The sequence below is a fragment of the Indicator indicator genome, chromosome 20 (genome assembly GCF_027791375.1).
Source record: "Indicator indicator isolate 239-I01 chromosome 20, UM_Iind_1.1, whole genome shotgun sequence".
NCBI classification, from domain to species: Eukaryota; Metazoa; Chordata; class Aves; order Piciformes; family Indicatoridae; genus Indicator; species Indicator indicator.
Genome location: NC_072029.1, coordinates 15095764 through 15107326, shown reverse-complemented (window position 1 = coordinate 15107326; position 11563 = coordinate 15095764). Strand labels below are relative to the sequence as shown.

The 11563-nt window shown below is 42.6% G+C and overlaps 1 protein-coding gene across 2 annotated transcripts; it reads left to right on the top strand.

The window, feature by feature from the left end:
- The first annotated feature begins 265 nt into the window (after positions 1–265).
- INSIG1 (insulin induced gene 1) lies at positions 266–5848 on the top strand. 2 transcript variants are annotated; one of them, XM_054390091.1, is made up of 6 exons: positions 266–408; positions 448–656; positions 2866–2990; positions 3623–3789; positions 4276–4375; positions 5809–5848. In XM_054390091.1, the coding sequence occupies exons 1-6, from the start codon at positions 266–268 to the stop codon at positions 5836–5838; spliced, it is 774 nt and encodes a 257-aa protein (XP_054246066.1). In that variant the 3' UTR covers positions 5839–5848. The 2 variants fall into 2 exon arrangements, with proteins under 2 accessions (XP_054246066.1, XP_054246065.1); XM_054390090.1 differs by having other exon boundaries at positions 266–656.
- The last annotated feature ends 5715 nt before the right edge of the window (positions 5849–11563 follow it).

Genomic DNA, 11563 nt, shown 5'->3' with positions numbered 1-11563 from the left:
CGGGTGTCTGGGGCCGGGGATCCCGCAGCCGCCTGGCCGGGGCAGCGCGGCCTCTGGTCCTGTCATACTCCAGTGGGTCAGATCACTTGGGGGCACCAGGGTTCCGCCGTGCCCCCGGCTCGCCAGGCTGTGAGCTGTTGGCCCAGTGTCCCTGGAGTGATGGTAGCGGAAGCGGCAGTGTGGGTCATGGCTCCGAAAGGGGTCCCGCTGTTGGAGTTTTTACAGCTTGCTGTTCTGTGTGTGTTTCAGGACTCCGGTGGAGCCAATGCCCAGATTGGAGAACTGCGCCTGGAGCTGTGCCTGCGCTGCCAGGGGAAGACACAAAACCCAGCTGGGGGACACGGCGGCTGGGCTGGCCGCCAAGGTGGGCGAGATGCTGAGCTCCTCGGTCTCCAGCCCGTCCCGGTCGTTGGTGGGTCATGGAGCACGCAACCCCAGCACTCCCAGCACCAGTAGGAGCAGCAACAGAAGCACCTTAAACTCGAATCAACACCTAGTACAGAGGAGCGTGGTCCTCTTCGTCGTCGGCGCTTTCATGGCCCTGGTGCTGAACTTGCTGCAGATACAGAGAAATGTGACTCTGTTCCCTGACGAGGTTATTTCCACTCTCTTCTCCTCCGCCTGGTGGGTGCCCCCGTGCTGCGGGACCGCCGCTGGTGAGTTCTTGACCTCTGCGAGTGATCTGGTGTTTTTATTTCCCCAGGAGAGGTGGTGGGGCTGGATTTGTGACCCGTGCACGTGGGAGCTTGGCCCTTCCATCACACTGAGTGATGTGAGTGAGCTCTCTCCTTTGGAAGTACTTGTGCCCGCCCCAGCTTTGCCCACGTGCAGGAGGCACCCGCGCATTTCGCGTGTGCCCGGAGGCCGCTTTTTGAGCCAGTGCTCTCGGAGTGTGGGTGAAGCCTGTTTTTCCCGCAGCGCGATGCGGCCTGTAAGCGCCCGTCAGCAGCTCCAGCGCCATGGTGCGGAGGCTCGCGCGTAGACACGCTGCCGCCGTGTTTCTTCGGTGACAGCATGAACTCGGCGCTAGGATTCCCCCCTTCCTCTCCGCCGCCCGGCGGGGCACGGGTAGGTGCGGTAGGGCCGCGCCGTGCGGCACCGCCGCCTGTCTCCGCCCCTCCGCCGACCATTGGCTGTCGGTGAACTGGTGAGAGGCGGGCGACGCTCGCCATTGGCTGCCGGCGCGAACTGGCCACGGGCTGGGCCGAAAACAAGGAAGTCACGTGCGGCGCGTGCTGCCGTCTCCATCCGTCTCCCGTCAAGCCCGGTGTTTAACTATCCACCCGTCCTCGTCAGCCGTTGCTCGCCCGCTGTCCGCTCCTGTCGGTGTACTTTACTAGCTCCTTTCTGCCCACTGCCCGCTTTGCTGGTTCCTGTCTGCTGCCTGCTCCTGTTCGCGGCCCTCCCCTGCCGGCACCTCTCCCTCAGCTTCTGCCGGCCCTCACGCTGCCCTCCCGTTCCTGCCAGTCCCCGTCTGTCTCAGTCCGCCCGCTGCTCGATCGCTTCTGCTGGCTCCTACCAGCCCCTGCCCGCCCGTCTCCAGAGCTGCAGCGCAAAATAACCCATAAAACAGGGTGCGTGGTGCGGTTGGCACAGCAGCCAGCATTCACCTGCTGTGTTAGCATTAATAACCCCCTTCTATCCTTGTCAAAACAAGGTAAGGCCTTGACGAAGGGCTGGGGTTTGAAAATGCATTACATATTAGGAAATAAATTCGCTGTATTTTTTTTAACTGGCACTCTTCTTTAAAAGAACTCTTTCACATGTTTTTAATGCAGTGATGATGTCATGTCTAGTTACATCACGTGCATGTTACCTCATAGTAGAAGCATATGAATAATAAACCATAAACTTGAATGAATGATAAACTGTGTAGTAAAAAGATTGCCACAAGGTATGCTCCCATGCGAGTTCTCATAGACCTGTCACAACTGGATTAAACTTTGGTGTTTGGCTGTTACTGCAAAGTAAAAGTCTCAGTAGCTGGCATTAGGATCCTGAAGCTGTTTCAGTATCAGATCACATCTTGTAGCCTTCTTAATATAGAAGTTATTCCTCTTCAGAGTTTGAGGAGGAGAAAAGAGGGTAGGTAAGGAAACAAACTCGGATGTTAAGTCCTGCAGCATGTCTAACCTTGCAGTTGATGACACATGGAATAGCAAGGCTTAGAAGAGCAAGTAGTGTTTGTGCTAGCAGCTCTGCTAACACCAGCCAATGTTTTCCTTCTGCAGCAAAATTGCAGTCTGGTAGGGCTGAGGAAATGCTATATGAGGAAAAAAACTTTGATTAATAGTATGAGTAGTTATTTTTTCCCTGCAATAAATATGATTGATGACAGGTGCTTCTGTAAGTTCATCTCTGCTTCTGTTCGGTATCAAAATTCATCTGACTTGGATGGCAGCATAGGCTGACAGCCCAGCAGAAGGAGAGAAAGCATCTCTGCCAAGAAACTTTTGAGTCCAGGCAAATATTTAATTCAGGGCCTGATTCACAACTAATGAGTCAAGTTTGTGAAACTGTTGGCCCAGCATATGAGTAGCAAATCCATACTTCATTCCTTTCTTTACTTAAGCTTTCATTATGCTTTATTGGTACAAAACAAGCACCTGCTATGGGAGAAAAGAAGCTTGAAGTCAGATACCTTAACATGGCAATAGGTCAGTTTTAAGAGTTCAAACAGAATATTGTTTGTTAGAGTGGAGTTTTTTCTAGTAGGGGGATAATAATTGTTTTCTCTTCATCAGGCTTTCAGTAGCATAAGGACCTCACTGCTTTGTCAAACACTTACTTGCCAAACTAATAGTTTGTAACATAAAAGTAATCATTGTGTAACAGTTAGTACAAGCAATGTTACTTCTCTTGCAGCTGTAGTTGGCCTGCTGTATCCCTGCATTGACAGCCACCTTGGGGAACCACACAAGTTCAAGAGAGAATGGGCCAGCGTGATGCGATGCATAGCAGTTTTCGTTGGCATTAACCATGCCAGTGCTGTATCCTTGAACTAGTTTACATTGTTCCTCAATATGCTTGGTCTGTTGTCATGAAACAGTCTCTCCCACTCACATTTGGGAGAATTGCAAAGGTAAGGATGGTGCTACTGGCAGAGACAAACTCTTGTGACACCTGCAGTATACTGCAGTAGTTACTGTAAGATAACACAGTCGCTTAGAAGTAGTTGGGGGTCATTCTGGAAGGAGGGGAGGGATAGACACCATAGCATGTCTGGCTTAGCTACAAGCATAGCAGCGTAATTTATGTTACTTTAAACTGTATGTTGTCTGCACCTAATGGTTAACACAACTGACTAGTCCGGTATGCTGAATTGTTCTTTGTGTGGGGTAGTGACAGTTTGAGCAGAAATTCAAAAATTCATAAAAGTTAAATACATTCCAGTGCAGTATATCTTTAAATGCTCAGTGTGACAAAACTTGATGTTGCCTTTGCTCTCACACTAAAAGTCAAAAAGAATTACAGCTTCTTGGCAAGTCTGAAAGTCAGATAATTTACATACTGTACTCAGACACAGAATCATGCTCGTTTTCAGTTTGAGTTCTTCCTTGTTCAGTTTCAGCAGCAGGATATCCACAGGCTTAAAAGGATTGTCCTTAACATCTTTTTCCAGAAACTAGATTTTGCAAACAACATCCAGCTGTCCCTGACTCTAGCAGCCCTATCACTGGGTCTCTGGTGGACATTTGATCGTTCAAGAAGTGGTCTCGGACTTGGAATTACAATAGCCTTTGTAGCAACTCTAATAACTCAGTTTCTTGTATATAATGGTGTTTATCAGTAAGTCACGCTTTCTAAATACTAATGTCTTCACTAAAAACAGGAGCGGACAGGTGCTGAAAGTTAATAATTAACATTTTGCATGTTCTTCTAATAAGACCTTTTGTTTAAGGCAGCTAATTGTCCAGTGTTCTAATGGATCAGATTGAGAACTGGGGGTGGAGGATGGCGAAGCAGACAGATTGGGATGTATGTTGAAATGGTAGCAGCTCACCAAACTGAACTTCTGATGGCTTGGTGTATTATGAACTGGCTCTCAGGAGAGAGAATTTCTAGACATTGCTGGCTAGGACATTGGGGTTTAGATGCTTTTTAAGGTAACAGACTTAATTTGGTCTCCCTATTTTTTCTTTTCTGTTACTGTTTCGTTGGGGTTTTTTTGGGGGGGTGGGGGGTAGAGGCCAGGGAGAGAAGTCTATAGTATCTTGTTAACAGGACAGAAGATGATGATAACTTGTCTCTAACTTACTTCCTTGTGTTTCCTAGGTATACATCCCCAGATTTTCTTTACATCCGTTCTTGGCTTCCATGTATATTTTTCTCAGGAGGTGTGACTGTAGGAAACATAGGACGCCAACTGGCTATGGTAATTACAGTATAATTAGCATTTCCTTTAACAATCCAAGTGTCTTCCATTGTTGTTAGTTCAAGAACAAACTATGCCTTTAAGGGTATGACTCACAAACTGACAGAGCTAAATAGACATCTTCCTAAGAGTTGAAATGTAAGTGTACAACCTGTATTGCCTGTAGAGTGGGAATTGTCTTAGTATTTCAGTGTTCTCTGTATTTAACTTTCCAGCAACAGCCTAAATAAGAGTGGAACTAGCATGCTGCTTCTGCATCAGTCACTCCTGCTCTGCTAGTACTTTGAATAAACATCTAAGGTAGCTAGAATAGATACAAATGGGCTTTCTCTAATTATTTATAAAGTAAAGCATTTTTGTTATGTAGATTAAAGGAAGTGTCCCTATATAGCATTAAATTCCACCACTTTAGACTCATATACTCTTTTTTAGTCACCTAAGATGTAGTTCAAGTATCATTCCATGTGTGGAATATAGTATAAATCACTATCTCATTTCCTACCTTCTTAGTTCCTTGTAGCATACTTAAGAGTAAACCTGACTGTATACTTGCACATCAGCTTAAAGCTTGGTCGTGAAAAGTGTCCTGATACTGATGGCTAGTACTAATTCAATTTAAATTCTGTCTTGCCGCATAAATCCCTTATCCTGGAAAACATCCTTCAGGTATTTAACATCTGGCAAACTAGGGTGGCATTCAGAACTTGGACCTCATAAATATCTATTGTTTGCTACTGCTAGAAGCTGCAGAACTGAGAATGCATTCAGTACTCACAAATACATTTGCATTTTGACTCTAGAATTAGAAAAACGTATTACAAACTCGGCTTTAAAAAAAAGCCAGTTAAGTTGCTTACACTGGCATATTACAGGGTTTCATATTATAAAAGAGTTGTAGGAGGAGATAAGTCTGATACTAGGCTTTGATTGGCAAAGGAAGTAACTTACAGACTACCATATTGAAGGGGACCTCAAGGATTGCCTGTTCCAACTTCTTGGCAAAAGCAGTTTACATAAGATGGCCCAGCAGCCTGTCCAGCTGAATCTTAATTGTCCAGGTGTCCAACTTATGCTTTAAGACAGTTTGAAAGAGGCCTATTAAAAAAATAAATGAATGCCCATTAACTGAAGTGCTGTGTACCTTCTACTAAGAGCTAAACTGAGATAGGGAGGAAAGCTAACAAAGTCTTACAAAAATCAGTGCAATTGGGAAGGAGTTTATCAGATGCACTAATTAAGGCAGCACAGACCCCTAGTAATTTTTCTGTGTGTCCACAGTAAAGGAGCACATCATTGTTGAACTTTAAGCCATTTCTGCTAGGTCATTGTCAGCCTAACTGAAGTCTGACTATTTAATAATTGAAAATAGTGCATAACCTAGTCACTTACCAGATGGCATTAAAATATAACATGTTTGGTTTTTTTATCCATAGGGTATTCCAGAGAAGCCACACAGCGACTAAAGAAGACAACTCAGTGCCAGTGTGAAAGCAACATTATGAAGATGTGCTCCTGTTTTAAATTGAAGATTATTTAGAAAAAAAAAAAATCTCTTTGTGGGCTCACTGCACAAATGACTTCTGGGGAAAAAATATTAATCCACTCTTAGAATAGCCAAGTGAAATTAACTGCTTATCTTGAAATCTTACCCTGATTTACTACATAAGCATCTGCATATGGCTGTTCTCTGGAAGAGTTTAACACCAAGTTGCATACAATTGTTCAGGCTAGGTGGCAGTTTTCCAAGTATTAGATTCCAATGTAAGTTACCGAAGCAGCTGCTGTGTTTTAAAGCCTTGAAACTGAAATTTAATTACAAGATCTTGTATCAGTGCCCAAAGGAAGTAGATCGATGGTGCTTAACAATGATGAAGTATGGTTTAATAGGAATAGTATTTATCCAAATCTTTTTAAAAATAGGGTTATTTAAAAACAAGAGTGGTCTAAACAGATTAAAAGCATTGCACTAATGCTTTCAGGAGTCTTATGAAGGAATCATGCCCTTACTTGAAATGCTGCATTAAGTTTCTCTGATGGTGAAGAATGCTGAAGGGACAAAAGGTTGGAAGTCACTTAGTTTGGAATTCCTAAATTCAGTACAATAGGTGAACACTGGAGACAATCTTATTCAAATGTGAGATTTATCAGAAAATTCTGTCTGGAAATTTCATTACTTCTGAAGCTTGAGATTAGCTTTGCAAGAATCAAGTTTTGGCCCCAGTTCAGTAAAAAATTCAAGTGTATGTGAGTACTCCTTAATATTAAACATATGCTTCAGTATCTCACTGTAGGAGGACTTTGGTATCTTAAATGTCTGTGGTGTCACTGAAAAAACGTGCATTGCAGGCCATTGGGTGTATGCCCCCAACTCCTTAGATCTGTAGTTTCCTCCTAGAGGTTTCCTTGATCTTGCTTTTGTTTGAATCAGGGTTTTGGCTGAAGTGATTGGAAACAGAAGCAGGCCTAAAATGTGATTTAAACTGTATGTGAAGAATAGCAAACAGCTTGTTTTTTCCATTCAGTTTCTGAAAGAGATCACTACTTGGTTTTTGACAACCCTATAGACCTTGCAATCTGTGATTGCCTTCTTAAAAAAGTGCTTATGTCACTATATTAAACATTTGGTGTTTCTTAATACTTAGTTCTGGTGAGCACAACATATTCATTTGATAGCTTAGACCACAGGAGACCTAAATAGCAAGTATTAGGTCTTGAAGTTGAAGTGCAATGTACAGTAAATCTGAGCCTCATGTTCTCTTCCATATCAATCATTTATTATGAGAGATTCAAGAGAGAAGGGTTCTGAGTTCATTTCAATGCTGCATGGAGTCAAATGGAGCAATAATTTATTTAACTAGTAAAGTTAGTTTTGTTGTATCTTTCATTGAACCCAAATTTTTAGAAATACTCCAATTTTGTGGTTATGGTGTACTTGTAAACTTTTATGCATTTGCTTTTATTTTTTTTATTATGCATTTTTTGTGTGTGTGTGTGTGTTCATTTCCAGTCTTACATGACTTCAGATATAGTTAGAGGCATCAGTTAAAAGACTGACCCATCAAAAAAGATGTTGAGGCCAGGTAGCAGTGTTCTGGCTATTTTCAGTCTTCTAACGGAATGCTGTAACTCCTGCTTGTGCTGCCTTTTTTTTTTTTTTTTTTGTAGCAGGACAAGCTTAGGACAGTCTATATTACAGAGCATACCCCAATTCTAGTCTTGCTTTGGTGTAAATTGAGCATAATTTAATTGGTGTAAGATCCTTCCTCAAATGTTTAAATAATCAACATTTTGTAGGATAATTTGAAGAAATTAGGTCCTCAGATCAGGACTGGATCAACTCAGCTGTTTTAAGAAGTATGCTACCTGCTGGAAAGAGTTTTGAAACCATCTTAAACAATTTCAAAATGTTGTAAAACCAGATGTATGTAAAGAGGACAGTGGTCTCTAAGGATATTTGATCAATGGAGAAGTATTTAAGATTTATTTGTAGAGACAAACTAAATCTGTATGTGTTAGAAAAAATGCAGCCAAAACTGTAAGTCAAAAGTTCATTTTTTGCCAATACTTCTGAGTATGTTAACCAAAGTGATTTAAGTTTGGAAAAGGTGGGGAAAGGAGTGAAGAAAATTTGCACTATTCTGAATTTGAACACTTAAATTCTCATTCTTCTTGATAAGTTTCAGCAGTGTGTTTGGTTTTACACTTTTTTTACTATTAAAGTTTTAAGATCAAGTCATGTTTGCTTTGGATTCTTTGTATTCACATTATGCAAGAATCTGTCTTGAAAAGGACAGTTGTTATGGTTGCATAACAAATACTCAGTCATGCATACTCAGTGGTTTAAAAAAAATTAATCATAAACTGAACTTGGAGAGATGAGCTTTCAGGGGGGCTTCCAGGCTGAGTTACACAGAAAGAAAAAGAAGAAAAGTTTTGCAATTACACCAAGAAAGCAGCACAAGTGTATGTTATGGTCATGTACAGAATCTTCTACCCATTGCCTTGGAAGATGTTGAAATTCATCATTTCAAACAAAATATGGAACAAGCAGAGTAAACATACAGATTCTCTTGTGACTTGGTTATCTGCAGCAGTGATTACTGATGTCTGAAACATCCTAAAGAGTGCAAACAAGTGAGTAAGCACAGCTGATGGGGCTAAGCAATTCTGAAACTCTTGCATCATTTGCTTTAGGGAAGATAGCATCTGGCAAATTTAAACGAAGTCTTTTACTGCATTTAAGTACTTATTTCAGACTTCAAAAGCTTCTACCTTTGTGGTAGAAACAGTAGAATGGCTTTTGAGCAATCTTCATATGGGTGCAGTCTTGGCTTAGTTAAGAAAAAAAAGCAATAGGAACTTGTTAACTATTTTACCTTAACTAGTTTGTGTTTGACTAACTTTAGTGCATGCTGAGGCAGCTGTTAACAGCTCCAGTCAGACGATGTCCCACATCTCCAAGGTACATTGCTTTCTCTGAAACTCTGCTCAGGTTCTGTCAAAAATAATTAAAAAAAGAACACATACATATAATGTGTACCTATTTTTTCATACATACGTAAAAGTTGTGGGATACAGCCTGGTCTGGGAGAAGTAGGATGTGGTGGGCTACTTTTGAGACAGGAAAGTGTGTACAAAGTTTCTAAATAAAAAAATTAACAAAACTTCCCAGCAAGTTGATGATTTAACCTCTGCATAGTTCCTGCAAGCTCCTTCAGTGGGTTATTCAGTGTTGGGTTGAAATGTGGGGATTTGCAGGTGCTAAATTAGCCACAGGAGGGCCTATAGTCTGTTCCCTGAATGCAACAGGAGCATATTGAGATGAATAATGAAATTAAGTCTCGATTGCCTTACTGCACATCAGAGTAGCTCCAAAATTCATGAGAACAGAGCATTATATCCTGGACTAATTGAACAAAACATACTTTATATAAAGGCCACAGAGGCCCCTGTCTTGGAAACCTCAGAGTGATTAGTAAGAGGTTCTTCCAGCTAAAAGGTCAAGAAAATTACTTGCAGGTGATGTTGATTTCTCTGGGCAATGACATACCACATGTGTTGCCCCGTGGCTTGTTTGGAGTCCTCTCCCTGCATTTAAATCCTCCTGTTGTGCAGTGACACTGTTCTGTCTCTGTGGGCTACAAATGGGGACAGATGAATTACAGATGCAATAAAACCACAGCCCTCCTGCCTATCTGTGTGAGAAGAAAGTGTGTAGGTTGTCATGGTGCTTCTGGCTTGCTCTGGTTCACTTTCAAAGGCAGAATTCAAAATATTTATGATAATTTCTATAAATAATGCATTAGTGGCCAAAAAGTAATAAAATAGTCAGAACCTTACTGAGTTTTACTCAGTGAAGTTCTCCTCCAGCTGCACATCATGTTTTCTCCATTGCAGTAACTCATGTCTGTGCATTAAATAGCTTGAGTGCTATTATATTGTTAGATTAAATATCAGAGAAGTGCTACGGAGATTACACCAACCTGCTGTGTTTCCTAGGAATTAAAATACCAGTTACAAATCAGCGGTTTTGCACAGAAATCAAACACAATCACATCATTTTCCCCCAGCTTGGTAGCTCGTCGGTGGTTCCAGCAGCGCCCTGTAACAGCCAGGCTTGAGGCTGGGAAGGAGAGACCAGCCCTTGGAGCTGCTACAGGGGTGCTTCAAGCTTCCTCTTCCCAAAAAGAACAAATGTTGAGATTTTATTTGTGCTGATGGTGAGTATTTTTTTTCTAACTGGTCAAAAGTAGCTAAACAGCAAGAACTGGAATAGCCAGAGAATGAATTACAACTAGCCCACATTTTTCTGGGTGGACAGCAAAGAGAAAAGGATTTTTTCTCTCTTTCTCTCGAGGTTCTCACCAGTCAGAATAGCAAACATTCCTGCATTGCAGAATCTGGCCAGGGACTGCATGGGGTGACTCCTGAAGGTAAGGCTGAATCTGTGTTAACACCATCACAGCAGCTAATGTTATGGTAGATGCAGAAGCTAACTGACTTCATGGAGGTCACATTTATTCACTCTGAATATCCTGAACTCCCTTCAGAAAGCTTTGTCGGCTATATTCTAGTAGTACTAAGCTGAACTAGCCCAAGTTTAAAATATATACATACAAAAAAAGTCCTGCTGAAGCCTCTGTGTGTCTCTTACCTGTATATGAGTGCACAGGAAGTTCATTCTTTTCAAGGTATCTTAGAGTAGGTGCCCAAAAACTAGAATAGAACAACCTGGATTCATGAGAGAGTCACGGTCCCATCCAATAAGGGCCTGTGGCAGAAAGCTTTGCTGAGATGTTCCTGCAGATACACACGTCATTCACATGTGACTATGGAGTTCAAGACTGGTCTGGTGGCCTTTCTGGCTGTGTTCTGAATTACAGAGTACCAGAGGGACATAAGAAAGATTCAGAACAGGTGGCTTGGACAACCAGAGCTTGGAGAAGTACTTGTCCTGCAATGCAGGAAGGCCCACAGCCAACTGGGAAGGGAACATGCCCAGCAATACCTACAGCCTTTCCTACCCATCACCAAAGAATTGCTGGGACATGCAAGACTGAACAAGGGAGTTGTGATCTCTTTCAGGGAGTTATGGCAGTTTGTCTTCCCAAGTCACCATTACATGTGATGGAGCCCTGCTTTCCTGAAGGGGACTGAACATCTGCCTGCCCATGGGAAGTGGTGAATTAATTCCTTTGTTTGCTGCTCTTGTGCATGCAGCTGTTGCTTTACCTTATAGAGTGTCTTTATCTCAACCCATAGGTTTTTCCACTTTTACTATTCTGATTCTTTCCCCGACCCCACCAGGGGCAAGTGAGCAAGCAGCCATGTGGGGCTGAGATACAGACACAGGTTAAACTATGACATGGGGAGTCTGTGCTGCTGGGCTCTTGCCAGTCCTTGCACCAGGACTCTGCAGTGTAGAAGCCTGATCAGTGCATGGAGCTGGTGGACTGAGCACCAGGCTCTGATTTCTCTACTAAACTTGCTGCTGCTGGGACAGTGGAAAAGGTGAAACAAACCAGTGTAGGAAGAAGGTGTAACATATCCCAGACAGCATCGTGCAAGGCCACTCCAAATTTTGCCCTGCAAGAATCAGACAGCATACTCCCGAAATCTCTGTGAAGGTAGGAGAGATGCAGAGCCTGAGCTAAGGAAGAATCACCAACATACATACCCTGGTGACTT